The 22,408-nt window shown below is 36.5% G+C and overlaps 1 protein-coding gene across 1 annotated transcript in view; it reads left to right on the top strand.

The window, feature by feature from the left end:
* The window catches only part of LOC138739601 (uncharacterized), a 32,810-nt gene that overhangs the window by 3,408 nt on the left and 6,994 nt on the right, over window positions 1–22,408 (top strand). Inside the window, exons 2-7 of the mRNA XM_069891958.1 lie at window positions 9,724–9,842; window positions 14,761–14,821; window positions 17,223–17,290; window positions 17,613–17,715; window positions 20,070–20,188; window positions 20,543–20,688. Coding sequence (XP_069748059.1) covers window positions 9,724–9,842; window positions 14,761–14,821; window positions 17,223–17,290; window positions 17,613–17,715; window positions 20,070–20,188; window positions 20,543–20,688 — 616 coding nt within the window. The remainder of the gene's footprint in view (window positions 1–9,723; window positions 9,843–14,760; window positions 14,822–17,222; window positions 17,291–17,612; window positions 17,716–20,069; window positions 20,189–20,542; window positions 20,689–22,408) is intronic.

A 22,408-nucleotide genomic window follows, 5' to 3' on the forward strand; every position in this document is an offset into this window, starting at 1 on the left:
TTCGACTTATAAACCATCTGACCATTCTTGTCTTTCATTGCTACTATAGTTCCAGATAGCTGTTCTTTCTTCAACACCTCATGAGCTCTTTCTCCCAATTTATAATACTTCTGTTTAGTTCACAAAATATCTCTTTCAACTCTATATGTTTGTCTTATATTAAGCTGGACCTTTTTTCCTTTCCATTAATTTCTTCCTTTCCTCATTTGGACTAATTTGTATTGTTTTCTCTAAATCAGTATTTCCTTTACTAATTTATCTACTTCCTTTAAATAATCCTTTTTTAATTTTACCATATAACTAATAATTTGTCCTCTCAAATATGCCTTTAAAGCATCACATATAACAAATTTATTCTTTACTGAGTCTTTATTTATATTCCATAAAAAACTTGATTTGTTTTCTTACAAAATCCCAAAAATCTTTCCTTTTCATCAATTCCTTATTTAATCTCCACCTATATCCACTAATTTTATCTTCCTCAGATACTATTGACAATAACAAAGGGGAATGGTCCAAGATAGTGCGTGCCAAATATTCCATTTATACTCTAGATTGAACTTGAGATGTCAATAAAAACATGTCAATTCATGAATGTCTTGTGTCGAAAAGAATAAAATGAATAATCTCTTTCATTCATATGCATTTTCTTTCAAATATCTATCAATCCCATATCTACCATTAATTCTTTTACTTCTTTAGACACTTTACTATCTCCTACATATTTTCCCGATCTATGCATTTTTGAATTTAACATCAAATTAAAATCTCCTCCCATCAAGATTTTACCATTGGCATCTGATAATTTCATAAAAACATCTTGAATAAATTTATTATCTTCTATATTTGGAGCATATAAATTCAACAACGTCCAATTTTCTGAATGTATCTGACATTCTACCATAACGTATCTTCTTGCCATGTCCTTTTCTACATTTAAAATTTTTACTGGTAGATTATTATTTATCAATATTTCAACTCCTCAAGCCTTTGAATTAAATGAGGCCGCCACTACTTTACCCACCCAATTCCTTTATAATTTATCTAATTCCTTCTCCACTAAATGTGTTTTGTGTAAAAAAAAAGCTATATCTATATTTTTTCATAAATATCAATATCTTTTATGTTATATTTGATTTTGTATGCCATGAACATTAAAACTCAAAATTAATCTTACCAATCATTTTCAAATTAACCATCTACTCATCCAGCCTTCATCCTCCAAATCCCCCTTTAACATAACAAAGGCATTATTCTTCATTAGATCTATTACACCAATAAATATATGGGGAAAAAAAGAAAAGTTAAGAAGCAAGAAACAATAGAATTGCCCCCAAAAAGGTGCACACAAAAAACACACCCTTTTTTTTAATCACTATTATTTATAGGTGTGGTAGTCCAGCCTACACCCACACACGATTCGGTGGCAGCCAGCACACATTCCTCTGAATCTTATGATGACCAGCCTTTACATATATCATCAGTTACTTAACTACTTATTGATATTATCTTAACTCCTGTAAGGTAAAACATCATGAGATGGGAATGTGTAAGGAGTTACCCTGTACAGGGCTGTAACAAGAAGGGGAGGTGTCCTTGTACTCCTGTTAGGTAAAACATCATGAGATGGGAATGTGCAGGGCTGTAACAAGATGTGAATGCATCCTTGTACTTACAAGATAAGAGAGACATTGATGGATTGAGAGGCAGGAAGCTAGCAGGGAAAGGATAGCAACAGTTTTAGTCATTGGACAAGTAATGATATGATGATGTTCTAAGCACATATCCAAGGGTATAAAAAATCACCATTTTGCTGATAACGGCAGAATGCATTCTCCGACTAACATGGTTAGTCGCAAGTGTTACAATCCGGTAATAAAGAACAAAGAACCCTGATTTCGACTCAGTCTGGTGTTTGTCTCACTCATTCATGAACAAAGCAGACCTAACACTCCCTACCCTTATAATTAAAGAAAAGTCAAATAAACACATGGCATGCTCCCACTCCAGTGGCCCCTAGTAGCTATTCCTGTCTGTTGTTTGAGGGGCTTCCTTTTGGCCTCAGCTCCCCAACTTGTTGTTGTGGAAGGACAGTGGACTGTGGTCCTTCCCCATAAATTTCTTGCATTGTCTGCACTGACCCTTAGCATTAACTCCTGCAGCTTGGAATGTGTCAGTTACTGTTTTTATCTAGAACCTTTCTTCCCGACTGAGAGTGTGTAGAGGATATAGCTGGTAAAATTTGGACAGGGTGGGAAAGTTTAGGCAGGAATCAGTGGTGATTAGTGAAACAGCGAGGTGAAGGATGATGGACGGATGCAGTAAGAACATAAAAAATAGGAGCAGGCATGGCCTCAGTAAATATAGTTGATCAGATGCCAGACAAAGGGAGAGAGGGGCAATAGGAACAAGAGGACAGTGGAAGCTGAGTCCTTTAGGGTGGAGTGGAGAGATATGGAGAGTCAAAGACTGGCAGTGCTGCAATCTGATAGGGTGATAATAGTAATATAATGAGAGCTGCTGGGGAAGAGCAGTTACAGAAGGACAGATGGAACCAGAGAGGTTCCAAAGAGGGAAGGAAAAAGAGGAAGAGTGTCAAGGGTCCAGGCAAACTGCAAGAAGAAGAGGATAGAAGAGAGGCTTGGGGATGAGAATGGGCACAGCACTTTGCTCTTTTCGCACCAACCTCAACCTTTGTTATCAAATACGCAGACAACAGTGGTGCTATACTGGTCTGGTGGACTGACCTACCTTGTAGAGGCCAGGCACCACCTCGTACCTACCTTGGATCACGACTCCCACCAATGAGCAGCAGGCCACTGTTTTCTGCACTGCACAGATCTCACTCATCAGCGAAGAGTCGCAGGCCCGAAACATTGATTGTTTCTCTTTCCATGGATACTGCTTAATCTACTTAGCTTTTCCAACAATTTGTATTTGGTTTCCAATTGACAGTATCTGAATTTTTTTTCTCTCCATTTTTTATACCTGTGAGTGACTCAAGTAGGTAATGTATCAGTTGTTAACTACGCATTAAATATGGAGAAGACTAAGAAGAAATAATACCAGGGAATAATAGACCACTGTAATTATGGAACCTTTTAGTTCTCCCTGTGATAGGAATTCGGACCAAGGTTCCACATTTAATTTGACAGATGGTATCTCTGTTCAGTGACAAGGGAGAATTGTGCTATGGTGCAAAGTTGTTTTCAGCACTGAAGATTTTGAAGTGGCAATCAAAACAATAATATTCTGACATGAGGATAGAAGTACACTACTGAGTTGAGACTAAACACAAATAGTGCATTTCCAGTACTTTTAAAATAGGACCTAGTTGGTTTGACAGCTAAAAGTCTTTTTTTTTTTAACTTTATTTATTTGTTCAAAAAAACAAATAATATATGACATATGCAGCAATTAAACATAAACATGAATTTTTTTTATATATAGAAAAGAAAAGAACCCCCCCCCCCTTCAGCCAACTCTCCTAAGGAGACCCATAAAAAAGGAAAAAAGAAAGAATATTAAAGAAAAAGTTAAATATACATATTAAAATCTAGTCAATATAAATTGAAATGTAAATATTCTGAGTATAACAGCCACATTAATTAAAAAAATATAATTATCATGCGAAACATGCGTATTTTTTTTCCATTATTAAACAATATTTCATCTCATTATGCCATCTATTAATATGAATCATATTTGTATCTTTCCACGTACTAGCAATACATTTTTTCGCTACGGATAAAGCTAAATATACAAAAGCAAGCTGGAACTTATCTAATCCCAAACCTTTCAGAGGTTGCAAACTATCCAATAAAAATACTGTTGGATCTAAAACTATTTTAATTTTATACAGGTATTCTAAAAACGATTGAATTTTCTTCCAAAAAGATTGTATAGGTATACATAACCAAACAGCATGAAAAAAAGATCCAACCGTATCACCACAACTAAAACACAAATCTGATTCATGAAAACCATATTTTAAAATTTTTTCAGGTGTCAAATATAATTGATGTAAAAAATTGTAATTAATCATTGCATAACGTGCATTTATCAATCTAGTTACATTATCATGACATCTATCTAACCAATCATCTTCAGAAAAAATAAAACCAATATCTGCTTCCCATTTAATTTTAGATCTATCCCAACCCTTTTTATCCATACCATCCTGTAATATTTGATACATAGATGAACTATAACCCTTCTCTGGTACCTTCATAAGAAAAGTCTCAAATTTAGTCATTTTAGGTAAAATCATATCTCTACCAAACATTGAATTTGATAATAAAGAAATAAAGAGTTCTTATCAATACCAAAATCTTCCCTCATCTGATTAAAAGATAAAAACTTACCCTCTTTAAAATAGTCTCCCAAATTTTTCACATCTTTAAATCTCCAATGCAATAAACTTTGATTATGTATTGAAAAAGAAATAAGTTGATTATTATACAACGGAGTCAAAGCCAATAATTTACCCTAGAGCCTGTCATTTTATTTTTCTTTATCCATAACTTCATTAAATGTTTTAATATAGGCACATTATATTGTTGTAACAAATTTATATTCCATCTAAACAAAAATTGATGTATTTCAAATTCAGAAATACTTGCCATCTCAATTTCAGCCCAACTAGGAGGCCATACCAAATTCATCAATGAACTAATAAATTTAAGTTGGGCTGCTTCATAATAATTTTGAAAATGTGGTAAACGTAGTCCCCCTAATTCATATTTCCAAGTTAATTTATTCAAAGCTACTCTTGAAAATTTACCCCTCCATAAAAACTCCCTAACCATTTTATTCAAATCTCAAAAAAAAATTTTATCAAGTAAATACGGAATAGATTGAAACAAATATTGTATACACGGAAAGATATTCATCTTAATTATATTTATCCTACCCATTAAATTAATGGATAAATCTTTCCATTTAATCAAATCAGTTTTAATTTTTTTCATTAACGGAGCATAATTTATTTTATATAAAGATTGATAATTAACATTCAAAATTATACCCAGATATTTAATTCGATTAGTCCACTTCAAATTAATAATATTCTTATAAATTGAATAATCTCTTTTACTTACCGGTAATATTTTACTTTTTTCCAAATTAACTTTATATTCTGAAAGACATCCATATTATATTAAACATTCCTTCAAATGCAAAAGTGACTGAGCTGGGTTTATTAAATACACCAATACATAATCAGCAAATAAATTAATTTTATACTCCTCATCTAAAACTTTCATACCTTGTATCTGTGTATTTTGTCTTATCAACTGTGCTAAAGATTCAATCACTAATGCAAACAAAGCTGGTGATAAAGGACAACCTTGACGAGTTGACCGAGTTAACTTAAAAGATTCCGAAATCAAACCATTCGTCAATACTCTAGCTACCGGTTTACTATATAGAGCCCTAATCCAACCAATAAAAGAAGGACCAAACTTAAATTTCTCCAAAACTTTAAACAAAAAATTCCATTCAACTCTATCAAATGCTTTTTGTGCATCTAAGGATATCACCAACTGGTGATCTAAAGATTGTCGAAATCTATTAATCAAACTAATCACACGCAAAATGTTATCTGAAGCATATCTATTCTTTATAAATCCTGTTTGATCCATATGAATCAACTTGGGTAAAAATTTAGCCAATCTATTTGCTAATATTTTAGTTATTATTTTATAATCTACATTTAACAACGAAATTGGTCTATATGAAGATACTTTCAAAAGATCTCATCTTTTTTAGGAATTACTGTAATTAAAGCACTAGAACAAGACTCAGGTAATTCATAATGTTCTCCAACTTGACGTAATACATCCCCAAACTCTGTAGATAAATCATCATCAAAAATTTTATAAAATTCATCTGAAAGTCCATCATCACCAGGCGATTTACCGTTCGGCATTTCCAGCATAGCCATTTTAATTTCTGAATCAGTAAATGGTTCTTCTAACTCCTGTATATCTCCATCCTCTAATATCGGTAAATTCAACTGTGACAAAAAAAAGATCAATTGATCCAGTTTCTTGTTTTCCTTCAGATGTATATAACTTTTTATAAAATGAATAAAATTCATAATTAATCTCACGAGGTTTATGTAATAAGAGAATTCCATCTAACAGCATTAATAGTCCTCGATATCTGTTCTTTCTTTAATTGCCATGCCAATACCTTATGTGCTTTCTCTCCCCATTCGTAATACCGTTGTTTAGTCCTATTAATCACACATTCAAATTGATAAGATTGCAAAGTATTATATTCCAATTTCATAACATAACAATTACAGCACGGAAACAGGCCATTAGGCCCTTCTAGTCTGCACCGAACCAAACACCCCTTTCTAGTCCCACCTCCCTGCACAATCCCCATAACCCTCCATCTTCTTCTCATCCATATACCTGTCCAACCTTTTCTTAAATAATACAATTGACTCCGCCGCCACTATTTCTCCCGGAAGATCATTCCACACGGCTACCACTCTCTGAGTAAAGAAGTTCCCCCTCATGTTACCTCTAAACCTCTGCCCCTTAATTCTTAACTCATGTCCTCTTGTTTTAATCTTTCCTCCTCTTAACGGAAATAGTCTATCCACATCCACTCTGTCTATCCCTTTCATAATCTTAAATACTTCTATCAAATCCCCTCTCAACCTTCTACGCTCCAAAGAATAAAGACCTAATCTGTCCAATCTCTCCCTATACTCTAGATGCTTAAACCCAGGTAACATTCTGGTAAACCTTCTCTGCACTCTCTCCACTCTGTTTATATCCTTCCTATAATTAGGCGACCAGAACTGCACATAGAACTCCAAATTAGGCCGCACCAATGTCTTATACAATCTCAACATCACCTCCCAACTCCTATATTCCATGCAATGATTGATAAAGGCCAGCATACTAAAAGCCTTCTTCACCACCCTATTCACGTGAGTTTCTACCTTCAGGGAACGATGCACCGTCACTCCTAAATCTTTCTGCTCTTCTGTATTCCTCAATGCTCTCCCATTTACCACGTATGTCCTATTCTGATTCTTCTTACCAAAATGAAGCACCTCACACTTATCAGCATTAAATTCCATCTGCCATTTTTCAGCCCACTTTTCTAAGCAGCCCAAATCCCTCTGTAATCCTTGAAAACCTTCTTCATTATCCACTATTCCACCTATCTTAGTATCGTCTGCATATTTACTAATCCAATTCACCACCCCATCATCTAGATCATTAATGTATATAACGAACAACAATGGGCCCAATACAGATCCTTGAGGCACACCACTGGTCACCGGCCTCCAACCTGACAGACAATTATCCGCTACCACTCTCTGGCCTCTCCCTTTCAGCCAATGTTCAATCCATTTGACTATCTTAAAATTTATACCTAAAGACTGCACCTTCCTAACTAACCTTCCATGTGGTACCTTATCGAAGGCCTTACTGAAGTCCATATAGACAACATCCACTGTGCTACCCTCATCCACATTCCTAGTCACCTCTTCAAAAAATTCAATCAGATTGGTCAAACATGACCTTCCTCCCACAAATCCATGTTGAGTGCTCCTGATCAGACCCTGTCTATCCAGATGTTTATAAGTACCATCTCTAAGAATTTTCTCCATTAATTTACCTACCACAGACGTCAAACTTACAGGCTGATAGTTGCCAGGCTTCCTCCTTGAACCCTTTTTAAATAACGGAACCACATGCGCAATGCGCCAATCCTCCGGCACTATCCCCATATCTAATGACATTTGGAAAATTACCGCCAGAGCCTCTGCTATTTCCTCCTTCACTTCTGTTAATGTCCTGGGGAAGATCCCGTCTCGTCCCGGAGACTTATCCACCTTTATATTCTTCAAAAGCCTTAAAACTACACCTAGATAATCCTATTTTCTGATCTTCTGTAGCATCTTTCTGAAATTCCTTTTCTAACTCATCGATCTGTTTCTCTAATTCAAGACTCTAATGGATTATTTTTTATTTTAGAAGTATAACTAATTATTTGTCCTCTCAAATAGGCTTTCATAGCATCCCATAATACAAACTTACTTTGAACAGAATTAGAATTTTCTTCAAAAAAAATGAATTTGTTTTTTCAAAAAATCAATAAATTCCATATTTTTTAACGACATTGTATTAAATCTCCAACGATAGGCCATTTGAATTTTCTCAAAAGTTTCATATGTAAAATATAACAGAGAGTGATCTGAAATCACCCTACTTTTATATTCCGCTTGTTGTATGTTTCCTTGTAAATGTGCTGATACTAAAAAGAAGTCAATCCTTGAAAACGATTCATGTCTAGATGAATAAAAGGAAAAATCTTTCTCTGTTGGATTAAGATATCTCCAAATATCTACTAAATTAAGATCTTTCATCAATGCTTGGACCTGAATTGCCATCTTGGATTTTTTAACTTTCTTCGGAGATTTATCTAATAAAGGTTCCAAAACACAATTAAAATCACCACCAATTAAAATATTATCATTAGCCTGACCCAAACATAAAAATGCATCTGAAATAAATATTTAATCATCTGCATTTGGGGCATAAATATTAAGTAAAGTCAAAAATTCACTAAAAATCTTACAATTCAATTTAAGAATACATCCTGCCTTTTCCTCCATTGATTGTAATTCAAAAGATACATTTTTAGGTATCAAAATTGCTACACCTTTAGCTCTAGAATTAAATGAAGAAGAATATACATGCCCAACCCAGTCCCTTTCTAATTTCATGCTTTCCTTCACATTCAAATGTGTTTCTTGTAAAAAAGCAACATCAATTTTCATTTTCTTAATATACGCCAAGACTCGCTTATGCTTAATCGGACTATTTAATCCTCGAACATTTAAAGTAGCAAACCTCAACTTTGACATACCTACTATTATTACTAAATACCAATAATATCTTTATATAAAAACTCAAATCAACGTATATAGGCCCTCCAATAGAAAAAAAAAATCACAAATTAAAAACTAACTAAAATGAAAATTAAAAAATAATAAAGAAAAAAAAAGAAAATCCCCCCCCCCCCCCCAAAAACAACTACCAAAAGGTAGTAATCCCCTAAACAAAAATTGGCTGTAGGTCACCCACCAGTGGCTGATCACTAGTAAAGAACTTAGTGCAAAGACAGCTAAAAGTCTTGAAGGGGAATAGGAAGCCAAATTCTATTTTTCCCCCCAAAAAATGTACCTTAATTTACAAATCATATGCTTGCATTGTTTTAAAGGTCAACTTGATGTCACTAAAGAAATAGGCAAGGAATTGGAGGGTATTGTCTTGATGCTGACAAATGGGGTTAGCATAGATGGACAAAGGTCAGTTTCGAGGCTGAAGAGCCTTTTTACAACTTTCTACAGGAGCTCTGTCGAGGGCGTCCCGGCCGGCCACATCACAGTGAGGTTCAGTTGTTGTTGAGCATCAGATCAGAGGTCAAAGCACAGGACTCTATTATTAATTTAACAATATTTATTTATTTTTATATATGTACTGCATATAAATTGCTTGAAAAGATGTGTGCTATGTCTATTTGTTTGTTTGCTTGTTTTTACACTGAGGACCGAAGAACACTGTTTCGTCCAGTTGTACTTAAACATTTGTATGATAATAATAGACTTGAACTAGAATTTTCTGTGCTATCCAACTTTATAACTCAATGAATTAACATTGTGGCTTTTTTTGTTTGTCTGATATCTAGTGGATATTAATGTTAAAAAGCCCCTTCAACCTACCCATCTTACAAATGAGCAAGTAGCTGTGGAGATCTGGTCACTCTGTTTTCAACTTGATCTTCTTATCCGGGCAGAAGTTCATCAGGTAGGTAATTCATTTCAAGAGGAATAGAATATAAGAGTAGGGATGTGATGTTGAGGCTTTATAAGGTACTGGTGAACAGTTTTGGGCCCCTCATTTAAGAAAGGATGTGTTGACCTTGGAAAAGGTTCAGAGGAGATGATTCTGGGAATGAGGAGTGTTTGACAGCTCTGTACTCATTGGGATTTAGAACAAGGGTAGATTTCATTGAAACATTTTGAATGTTGAAAGGTGTGGACAGAGTAGATGTGAAAGGTTGTTTCCCATGGTAGGAAAGGAGTCTAGGACAAGAGGGCATAACTTCAGGATTGAAAGGCATCTGCTTCAAACAGGAATGTGTGGGAATTTCTTTAGCCAGAGGATGGTAAATCTGGAATTTGTTGCCACAGGTGATTGTGGAGACCTGGTCACTGGGTGTATTTCAGACACAGACTGATAGGTACTTAATTAGCCTGGGCATCATAGATTATGGGGAGAAGGCCAGGCAACATGGCTGAATGGGAAAATGGATCAGCTCATGATTTTATGCTGAGGTAGACTTGATAGGCTGAAGAGCTTATTTCTGCTCCCATGTCTTATGGTCTAATGTGTGGTTTAAGAATAGTGTTAACCAGCTATTCTAAATGGGGTCCCATGACCCCTCCCCCCACCCCCTTGGAGGCCACAGCACATTTAAGTAAAAAAACTTGTTTTCTATTCACCTCCTGTAACAAATATGTATCTATGTTTTAGTAGTCAGAAGGAGAGACATATGGATGAAACCAAACCTTGACTGCTTCACAGAGAAGGGGATCCATAAACTTTGAGCAGAGTCCTAGGGAACCATAGCTGAAAATAGGTTGAGAATGGCTGGTGTAAACAATAACGGACCCTAAATGTATTAGCTACCAAGTATTGTAAGAGTGAGGAGTATTTGAAATGTAACACATTTAAGGAAAATTGTATAACACTTCTGCATGAAACTGCAAGAACCTTACCTTGATGAAGGGCTCAAGCCTGAAATGTTGGTTATGTAACTTTATATTTGGTATATAAAGTACACTGTTTGATCTGCTGAGTTTCTCCAGCATTGTGTTCTTATTTTTATTTTTAAACTGCAGGAAGTGTTCATTTTATTGAAAATGTGTATGTGGCATTCTTTACAATTACAACATATTTTTCTTTCTGTCCCACAGAAAATTAATAGAAATACTTCAGCAACTTTAGTCTATGATTTTGCAATCATCACAATGTAAGAATTTAGAAATAATCAATTGTTGCATAAATTCAGATGGACATTTATGAATAAAATGGAGGAGGTTTAAGAGCATAATGATATACAGAAGTGTCTTGAGATACAAGTCCAAAGCTTTCTGAAAGTGGCCACACAAGTAAATAGCATGCTTGCCTTTATCACTCAGGCCATTAGGTTTAAAAGTTGGCAAGTTATATTACAGCTGTATAAAACCTTGCTTAGACCACATTTAGAGTTGTTATAAGCCCAGCAGCGATAGATATTTACCAAGACAAATGATTACTTTAAACAAAAGTTGCTTTTAATTATCTTTAAACATGAAAATAGAATCAAATTTTCAATTATCTCTATTGACTTACTTAACCTAACTTAACTTCCTTCTAATTCTAAGTGCATGTATGTAATGTGTATGTAGGTTCAGAAAAGTTCTTTGGTTCACAGTCCAATCTTACTTCTCACTCCTCCAAGTTCACTGGTTGCAGGCAATTCTTATACTGTGCACAGAATTTAACATTTATAAAGTTCACCAGGCTTTGGTGCTTGAAAGGTAAATGGTTACTGCTCAGGAAGGTTCTTGTTGGTTTTCAGAGAGAGATTTGTTATTCCAGGACATTCACAACTGATTTACTTCCATCAGTCACCTCAGTGTCTTGCTGACGAAACTTGCCCCATCAGGGTTCTCCAGATGATAACCTCTTTCTTTTAGGTCACCACAGAGTTCCTTTTTGTTTCCCTTATTCCAAGTGAAACATCTTGCATGAACCACAAGGGCTTTGACCAGGTTGTCTTATAAATGGGCTTTCCATAAGCTTGCCAGCTGTCCTGTTCCAGTCCCAATTGTTGTCTGCTGGTTATAACACTGTACAAGTAATCTCTGTGTCTCTCTCTGTCTGTCTCTCTCTCTCTCTCTCTTTGAGAGAAAGCCTGTTTGACTCTTTCTGTTTGCAAAACCACATGACCCTCTTAGAACAGCAAGCTCTCTTCCAGACAGCAGCGGCTCCGACATGCCCTTTCATCTGTTACCTTTTGTGAAGTCTCTTGAACACTCTTCAAAGCTCTTGCAAATGCACTGAGGCCCTGATGTGTCTAGCATTGGGCAGAGCTCCAGTATTTCAAATAAGATCTGTTTTAAAGTGTTTGTATGTAACCTACTCTAACAAACCTTTCCCAATTTATCTCCCAAAAACATATCTATATTCTCTGTCATAGAGTATTATGTGCAGTTTTCGTCATTGAATAACAGAAAGGAGGTGGCTGCCTTGAGAAGATGCAAAGTTCATCAGGATGTTGCTGGAATTAGTTTGTATTAGCTGTAAGGAGCATTGATGGCTAAGGGGCGAACAGCTAAATGTCAATACAATTTTGAGAGGCACAGATAGAGTTGATAGTCAAAGTCTTTTTCCCAAGGTGGAAATGTCAAATTCTAGAAGGCATAACTAATGGAAGAGAGAGAGAAAGTTTAAAAGAAATTTATGGCAAGTTTTTGTTTGTACATAGAGTTGTAATGTCCGGAAAATACTCCTAAAATATGTTGTTGAAACAGGAACAATAGCATTGTTAGAGAGACATTTAGGTAGGCATATGAATGTGTAGGGAAATAAAAGCATTTGGACCATGTACAGGCAGATGGGAGTAGTTAAAATTCAGATTTCAGATCCATATATCAAATTTATTTCAGAGTACATACCTGACATCACATGCAACCCTGAGTTTCTTTTTTTCTGTGGGCCAGGCAGAATGACCACTTATCGGTAGTGCAAAAAAAACTACACAATATATACATGTAAACAATTTTAAAAATGTAAACAAACTGACTGCAATACAGAGAGAAAAAACAATCAATAAAGAGCAAAAGTATGAGTCCTTAAATGTGTGCTTGATTGAGTTTGTTGAGGAGTCTGATGGTGGAGGGGTAGCAGCTGTTCCTGAACCTGGTGGTGTGAGTCTTGTGGCACCTAGATCCCTTTCCTAATGGTAGCAGAGTGTGGATCCTTGATGATTATTGCTGCTGCTCTCCAACGGCAGTGTTCCCTGTAGATGTTCTTAATGGTGGGGAGAGTTATGCCTTTAATGTCCTGGGCTGTGTACACTTCCTTTTGCAGGGCTTTATGCTCAGAGTTTGGCACACACATTGTGGGCTAAAGGCCCTGGTCCTGTTCTGTACTCCTCTATGTTCTATGTAACAGATATCTAAAGCTGTGGTAGAAATAAAAGGACTTCAAGAATCAGATGATTTTTTTTCCCCCCCAGGAGTGGCTTGACTAGTTAAGTGGATCAAGCATAATATAAATTGTATCGCAGTGAGAACCCAAGACGATTCATATTCAAAAGCCAGAGTGCACTGAGTTAATTGTCAGCCAGAGAAAAAACACTTGCAATACCACTTTCCTGGACATTGATACAACACTTCAATCTGAAGCGAATGATGGATAGTATCAGTTATGGGCAATGTAATGATAGTCCCTGTTTTAAACATTGTGAAGCTTGATATTTTCACTGTTATGAAACTATTTCTCCAATCTGCATGTTCTGTTTTGCTGACAGGGCTCACCTGTGCCCCTGAGCACATGCATTGTTCCCATGTGAAAGCTTTTAACCAGCTGAACACTTTACAATAAAGTCTCTTTATCAATTTCCCATTATAAAAAAAATGTAAGTGATCCTGATCACACTCTCTTCTCCCCTCTCATTTCAGGCACAAGATAAATGCACCTTCAGTCAGGCTGTATATATAGGAAGAGTTGGAAACTCCTCCTCAGAATGGAAAAGGAGACAAAAGAAGCCTGTAAAGCTACTTGGAGCATTGGGAGGATGATGTGACTTAGAAGGTGAAGATATATTACTGACGTTTCGGGCTTGAGCCTTTCAAGGTATAAGCAAGGAACAGGAAGGCGTCAGAATAAAGACCTCTGCATGTAGTGGTCTCCTCTACGTTGGAGGGATTGGACACAGACTGGGAGATGGCTTTGTCTGCCTCAAGAGCATGAATCTTTCAGTGGCCATCCATTTCAATTCCCCGTCCCATTTCCTTGCCAACATGTCTGTCCATGGTCTCATGCACTGTCAGACTGAGACCATCTTTAAACTGGAGGAGCAACACCTATATTCTGTCTGGACACCCTCCAACAGGATGGCATTAACATCGACTTCTCCAGTTTTGTTAACCCCCTCCCCCTTCTTCCCCATGTCTCCTTTCCCTTAGTTCTCTCTCCCCCCTTTTTCCTCTGTTTCCTTTCACAGAGCCAAAATAAATTCTCACCTTTCCTCTTATTGTATCCAATTAGCACGTTTTGTTGGTCTGGACTCCTCCCTCTCCCATTCTTCAGTCTTTATTCTGATAACTTCCTGTTCTTTGCTTATATCTTGAATGTGTTCAGGCTCAATTGTCGGAAATATATCTTTACCTGCTATGAATGCAGTGAGACCAGCTGAGTTTCTCCATTTACTCATTGACCAGATAACCTTGTTTACTGTTTATTTCCAGTTTTTCCCCCACCCTCACAAACTTCCATGTAGCCATACAGAACTCTGTCTTTTTATTTCTGACAAAAGGTCTCTGACCTGAAATGTTAACCCTATTTGTTTACCTACAGTTATGGCCTGACCTGCTGAGTATTTCTAGCAAATTTCTGTTCTTATTAAAGTTTTGCACTACCCTCTTTTGTTATACTATCTTCTGTTATCCAGTTACAGGAACAGCTCAAAGAAGATAAAAGCCCTGTGGAATCAGAATCTTTTCACACAAGAGGTAGGTACAGTAATACTTCAGTTATTGTGAATCCAAAAAAAACTACAGAATCTGCAAATTTGAACTAAAAACAGAAAATGACATAAATGTTCAGTCAATCATTCAGCATCTGTGGCAAGAGAAACAAAGTTAATGTTTCAGGCCAAAGACCTATTATCAGAACTGAAAAAGAAAATACTTTTATGTTGCAACAAGGAGTTTGAATGTTCTTCCCGTGTCTGTGTGGGTTTCCTCTGGGTGCTCCAGTTTCCTCCCACTGTTCAATAAAAACGTACCACAGATTGTAGGTCAATTGGGTGAAGTTGGAGTGCATGGGCTCGTGAGCCAAAAGGGCCTGTTACTGGAGGTAAGGAGATGTTTGAAAGATACATTGAATGTAAGAGGAATCTTAAGAGAGGAATTAGGAAAGCTAAAAGAAGGTACAAGAAAACTATGGCAAGCAGGGTGAAAACTAATCCAAAAGAGTTCTACAAATATGTTAATGGTAAGAGGAAAGCTAGAGACAAAATTGGTCCCTTAGAAAATCAGAGCGGAAAACTGTGTGTGGAGCCTAGAGAAATGGGGGAGATATTGAACAGTTTCTTTTCTTCGGTATTCACTAAGGAGAAGGATATTGGGAGATGTGAGATAAAAAAAGCAAATTGGGTAAATATGGGGAATATAGAGATTACAAAAGGTGTAGTTTTAAGGCTTTTGAAGAATATAAAGGTGGATAAGTCTCCGGGACGAGACGGGATCTTCCCCAGGACATTGAGAGAAGTGAAGGAGGAAATAGCAGAGGCTCTGGCGGTAATTTTCCAAATGTCATTAGATATGGGGATAGTGCTGGAGGATTGGCGCATTGCGCATGTGGTTCCGTTATTTAAAAAGGGTTCAAGGAGGAAGCCTGGCAACTATCGGCCTGTAAGTTTGACGTCTGTGGTAGGTAAATTAATGGAGAAAATTCTTAGAGATAGTACTTATAAACATCTGGATAGACAGGGTCTGATCAGGAGCACTCAACATGGATTTGTGGGAGGAAGGTCATGTTTGACCAATCTGATTGAATTTTTTGAAGAGGTGACTAGGAATGTGGATGAGGGTAGCACAGTGGATGTTGTCTATATGGACTTCAGTAAGGCCTTCGATAAGGTACCACATGGAAGGTTAGTTAGGAAGGTGCAGTCTTTAGGTATAAATTTTAAGATAGTCAAATGGATTGAACATTGGCTGAAAGGGAGAGGCCAGAGAGTGGTAGTGGATAATTGTCTGTCAGGTTGGAGGCCGGTGACCAGTGGTGTGCCTCAAGGATCTGTATTGGGCCCATTGTTGTTCGTTATATACATTAATGATCTAGATGATGGGGTGGTGAATTGGATTAGTAAATATGCAGACGATACTAAGATAGGTGGAATAGTGGATAATGAAGAAGGTTTTCAAGGATTACAGAGGGATTTGGGCTGCTTAGAAAAGTGGGCTGAAAAATGGCAGATGGAATTTAATGCTGATAAGTGTGAGGTGCTTCATTTTGGTAAGAAGAATCAGAATAGGACATACGTGGTAAATGGGAGAGCATTGAGGAATACAGAAGAGCAGAAAGATTTAGGAGTGACGGTACATCGTTCCCTGAAGGTAGAAACTCACGTGAATAGGGTGGTGAAGAAGGCTTTTAATATGCTGGCCTTTATCAATCATTGCATGGAATATAGGAGTTGGGAGGTGATGTTGAGATTGTATAAGACATTGGTGCGGCCTAATTTGGAGTTCTATGTGCAGTTCTGGTCGCCTAATTATAGGAAGGATATAAACAGAGTGGAGAGAGTGCAGAGAAGGTTTACCAGAATGTTACCTGGGTTTAAGCATCTAGAGTATAGGGAGAGATTGGACAGATTAGGTCTTTATTCTTTGGAGCATAGAAGGTTGAGAGGGGATTTGATAGAAGTATTTAAGATTATGAAAGGGATAGACAGAGTGGATGTGGATAGACTATTTCCGTGAAGAGGAGGAAAGATTAAAACAAGAGGACATGAGATAAGAATTAAGGGGCAGAGGTTTAGAGGTAACATGAGGGGGAACTTCTTTACTCAGAGAGTGGTAGCCGTGTGGAATGATCTTCTGGGAGAAATAGTGGCGGCGGAGTCAATTGTATTATTTAAGAAAAGGTTGAGAAGAAGATGGAGGGTTATGGGCATTGTGCAGGGAGGTGGGACTAGAAAGGGGTGTTTGGTTCGGTGCGGACTAGAAGGGCCTAATGGCCTGTTTCCGTGCTGTAATTGTTATGTTTATGTTATATGTTACTGTGCTGTATGTCCCTCTGTATGTAGGTATGTTTAATTTTGTGAAGAGTTTTGTAAAGTAATTATCAAAGAGTAGTTATTCAAATTGGACCACTTTGTTTTCAAATGATTTAATTCTCACACAGGTAAGGATTATGTAGAAAGAATTAAACATTATCTGGAGCATCTACCTGACCCTGTTCCACAGCTGGAGGTAATGCATATTTCCATCTAATAAAACTCTAATTACTTGCATGGTGGTGGGCTTGTTTGGGCATTTAAGTTATTTGAAAAATATTTTGCATTGAGTATTTCATGATCCAGTAGTAATTATAATAAAAACTACTGTCAAGTGTTTAAGGTAATTCCCTGCAGTAAAAGTACTGTTTAAATACAAGTTATTTTTGAAAAATACATTTCTAATTTTAGCATTCTAAAAAAATAAAGCAATGATTATAAACTGTTTTTTAAATGACACAGTTGCAGCCTTGTAATTTTTTTTGGTGACTCCTTACAATGTAAACTGCCTTTAACAGGACTACCTGGATTCTCAAGGGTTGTCAACATTATTTCCCCGTGTTGAAATATATGTGATCCATGGCAGACCTGTTGATATGCTGGAACGACCTACTGCAGATGGTAAGAATGCTTTAGCATGTAGCGATGATTTAAAATACATTTTTAAAAAAACTTGGATATCCATTTTTTTCAACTTTTGGATAGATCTCTACCTTGTTCTGCAAACAAAAAAGGTGCAGCATACTGAATGGATTAAAAATAAATTATAGAAAAGAGTAAGGTGTTATTAAATTGGAACATGATGATTTCTTTGTGATAAACATTTTAATCCTTTTTGAAACCTGTGAGGGCAAAGGGAATAGATAGATAGATTGAAAAACAGTCTCTAGTTAAGCTGTTAATAATTATCTATTGTTTTATTTCAGCAAAGCACATCACCTTCTCTAGGATAATTCTGAATAGACAATGAATGCTGGTCTTTCCAGTGACGTCTTCATACCATAAATAACTGATGAAAATTCCTAAAAGTAAACACAGAATAGGGCAAGAAGATTATAAGATTAAAAAGGGAAAGGAAAGAAAAGGGAATATGAGAGGATTTATCATGAAAACATTTTAAAAAAGCAAAAGGAACAATGCAGTATTTATAAATGGACGGGTTTATGGCTTCAATTTCCTAATGTCAGCTCTCAAGGAATATGGGGATTTTGAAAGGAACAAGGCTGGGGTATGAAACCCCATAAACTAACCTGGCATATTTTGTGCCAAGCTAACATATTAATAAAGATAAAATATTGGACATCAAAATGTATAAATTATTTTGTTGCAAGTGGGTTACTATTTAATATTTAAGTGACTATCTTATAATCTCAGTGAATTTTGTCCTACTAAGGCAAAGCAGGCTTCAAATTCTTTTGGAGCTTTCAGATAATAGTTTTATTGTGACTGAATGGAGTTGAATGAAATCATTTACAAAATGGATCACAAGTTCTCAAGTTGTACCAAACTTTTTTTTTATTTGCATGTTGGAAAATAAAGTAATGTTTGATGCCTGCCTTCTGAATAGTAGCTATGTTACTTGCTGTGCTCTGGTTATCATGTACTCATATCAACTGTAATTTAGTTCTGGCCATAGGCTGATAATGCAGATGTAACAGTCTTTTGTGATGGTTTTTTTTTCCTTTTTCATGTTAACACCTTATTAGCAACTTGTTTTTTAAAATTTCATTTAATTAAATTGGAGTTTTTTTATTTTAATTGTTATTTAGTATTGAAACTCCACCCCATGGTTTTCTGTAGCTTTTGCATCAAAGATGGCTCTTTTTGTTGCGTGCATGAAGAACTATGTGGGTTTTGAATTCAGGTAATAACTAAGATAAACATTGTTCCCATTTAGTTTCTATAAACTTCCTTCCAATAATTGCTCTTTTTTTAAACCAAAAAGGATTTATTTCAGCTTAGCTTGTGGGGTAGGTGATATGTTTGCAGTTGTACTTGCCCTTTATCATCTATCAATTTCTTTATTGCAAGGAATACAATATGTATCTCACAAAAGAAACTGAATAAAGTCTAGAGATGTCATGTTAAGCTCTTCAAACAGCTGATTTCAAAGTATTTTATTTTCAAGATGAGGGCAATAGACATGAATTACCTCTCAAATAACTACAATTGTTGAAGTGGGACTGACTTTCAGAAGGCTGATGGCACTAGAGCCATTTGCTTTGTGGAGCTGATAAACTTTCAAATGTACGGAGCTGGAGTCCCATCCTTGAACTCTGGAATCTCCGACTCGTTATTAGGAGGATTGATAGGAGGAAGTTATCAGACAATAGCTTCAGCAAAAAAAAAGTTACAAGATTGAATTTTTAAAATAAGATTTAAAAAAAAAATCATTTCACTGAAGGAAAATGAGGGAAAAATAATTTTGCTGCGCAAATCTGACTGCTGCTTGTATCTTGTTGTCTATCTTCATTCCTCAAAACAAAATATTTCAAAACAAATTTCTCAAAATGAAATACACATTTAAGGATTTGCAATACTGTCCTTGTTCTTTAAATCAGGTGTATCATACAGAGAGATGTTATGGAGAAAGTAGCTTTGATTTACTTTAATCAATTGACTGAATCAGTAAATGAAATGAACTAGTTGTATGAAGTATATATATTGGAAAAATGTCTTGATTATGTAAATTCCCAACTAGATTTATTGTAAATGCTTCTTTGAAATGCATTTATTATCCTACAGCAATTTGCATTCATTTTATTATAATCTTGATTATCCTTTGTTGCTTATTTACAACAAATTCTTACAACTTTATTCAAACTATGTTGCAATTATTTAAAAAAAAATTATGATTGAATATATTTCCATTGCTTTACATTATGTGGTAATTTTCTTTATGTTACGTTGTTTCGTTCTGACAAAAAAAAAAGAGATATTGGACACAGGATAAAGTTGGTCTGGTTCCATTACAGATTATTTTTCCCATATTGGGAAACTAAATCAACTTTTGGTTTTAAGTCGACAACTGGAAGATGATGTTCAACATCTGGGAAGCCATAAGTATATAGCACATCAGCTGTCAGTCTTGTATGTGAGTATCATCTTGATTTATCTAGAGGTATACTATAAAAAATGTCCCATTTTATATTTGTTTTGTCATGTATGATCCAACATCGGAATCATTCTACTCCTATTTCCTTTTCTTTTTCCCAGTTGCTTCCCAAAATAGATTAATGTAACCATTACTGATTTTACTTAAATAAAATATTTTGACTGTAGGGCGCACAATGTATAAATATCTCAATTTTGACTGCATTAAATTGTGAAGCTGTATTACTGTAATTTTTCATGCCTTAGTAATACATTCTATTATTGCATTGTCCACTCAGTCAGTGATATAGCGTTATTTTCATTCCTTAGTTTTAAGTACTTTTTTTTCTTCCAGAAAGTTCTGAATTATTTCAGTGGGTGTATTTCATTTGACATACTAAAAAAAGACATTGAAGCCAATTTCAAAGCTTTAAAATCTGGATTGGTCGTTGGTGAGAGTTCAGATCAGGAGCCTCAACTACCATGTCATTATGTAAACTGGTGAGTACGACTGATGGGAACCAGTGGGTTCAGTAGATAATGGGAGGATGCTTGTTCAAAATGCATACAGAATATAATCAGTGGGAATCAGCACACAATTTAAAATGTATACATTAGTTAAGTCATAAAACTAGTTGTTAAAACCTTTTTTTTTATTTGTAAGAAAATTGACATTTCAAACTAATTGTTACAGGGAAGCTTCATGTGATGCATTTATATTTTATGGATTCTGAACAATTATTTAAATATTTAGCATTCTTACCAACACTATTTTGACATTGTTAACTTCAAAGAGAAAAGGGATTATATTTATCTATTTTATTCCTTAACTCTCACTGAAACAGAATTGAGGTTCGGTTGCACAGTTAAAACACTTAGATCGTCATGCTTTATTTTGCAGAGTGAAATGCAAATGATCAACATTAAATGAATAAGAACATAAGAAGCAGGAGCAGAAGTAGACCATGCAATAAGATCATGGCTGATTTGGCTGTGGACTTGGCTCTGCCTCCCTCTGTTTCCCCTAGAACTCTTAATTCTCCTACCATGAAAAAAATCGATCTCATCATGTCTTAAAGATATTTAGTGAGATGGCTGTAACACGACAGCCAGGAAAACCAGGGTTTATATTGGGGTAGGTGAGAGAGGAGCCAAAGGAGGAGCCAGCCATCTGAACAATACATAGACAGTGAATTCCAATTCACTGCATTCACCCCTTCCTTCACAATTGAGCCTGTGGGTGAAAAGCAGAGACCATTTGTTTGGGGGGGAAAAAAAACTGAATACTTTACAAATATTCACAGGTTAAGTCTGTCAGGGGCCGAGCACCACAGTACTGGAGGACTTTGGGCTTCCTGAACCTCCTGGACCCCCTGTGGTAAAGGGCCAGTGGGTCGCGAGGGTGGATTGGATCACTTCCTGAGCAGTGTCCTCCGGGACCCTGAGTAGGGTACTTGGTAGTTCCTGGTACACTTGAGGCATCGGATCCTCAGTTCTGGCGGGTGCCAGGTCTCTGATCGAGATTTTGTCCTCTCTGCCGTCATGGTATGCTCGATCAGGAGGTCTGTCTTGCTCCTCCTCATGTGCTTTCTCAGCAGGTCTGGCCCTGGTGCCATTAGCCAAGCCAGGAGAGTAGTCTCAGACATGGATTTCTTCGGGGACATAAACATAAGCTCATGAAGAGCTGCATTGGTGACCGTGCAGAGGAGCGACCTTATGGAGTGGAGCACTGTGGGTAGGACTTCTTGCCAGCGTGAGACTGGATGGCCTTTGGACCGGAGAGCCAATTTCATGGCCTTCCATACAGTCGAGCTCTCTTATTAAACGTCTATTCCCCCGGAGATTGTAGCTAGTTGTCCTGCTTGAGACAATGCCCCTTATGAGCAGGTACTGGCGTAACTCTTCGCTCATAAATGATGAGCCCTGGTCGCTGTGGATATAGCTGGGATACCCAAACAGGATGAAAATAGAGTGCAAGGCCCTGATGACCATGGTGGTTGTCATGTCTGGGTAGGGGATGGTGAACGGAAAATGTGAGTACTCATCAATGACGTTGAGAAAGTACACCTTTCCATTGAAATCGACACTGAGTTGTTTGAAGGTGTGCTTTGTTGGGGCAGTAGAAGTATGGCTTGCAATCCATACAATCCTGGCAGGACCTGGTCATTTCCCTGATCTCCTCAATGGAGTAGGGCAGGTTGCGTGCCTTGACAAAATGGGC

The sequence above is a fragment of the Narcine bancroftii genome, chromosome 7 (genome assembly GCF_036971445.1).
Source record: "Narcine bancroftii isolate sNarBan1 chromosome 7, sNarBan1.hap1, whole genome shotgun sequence".
In the NCBI taxonomy this organism is placed as follows: Eukaryota; Metazoa; Chordata; class Chondrichthyes; order Torpediniformes; family Narcinidae; genus Narcine; species Narcine bancroftii.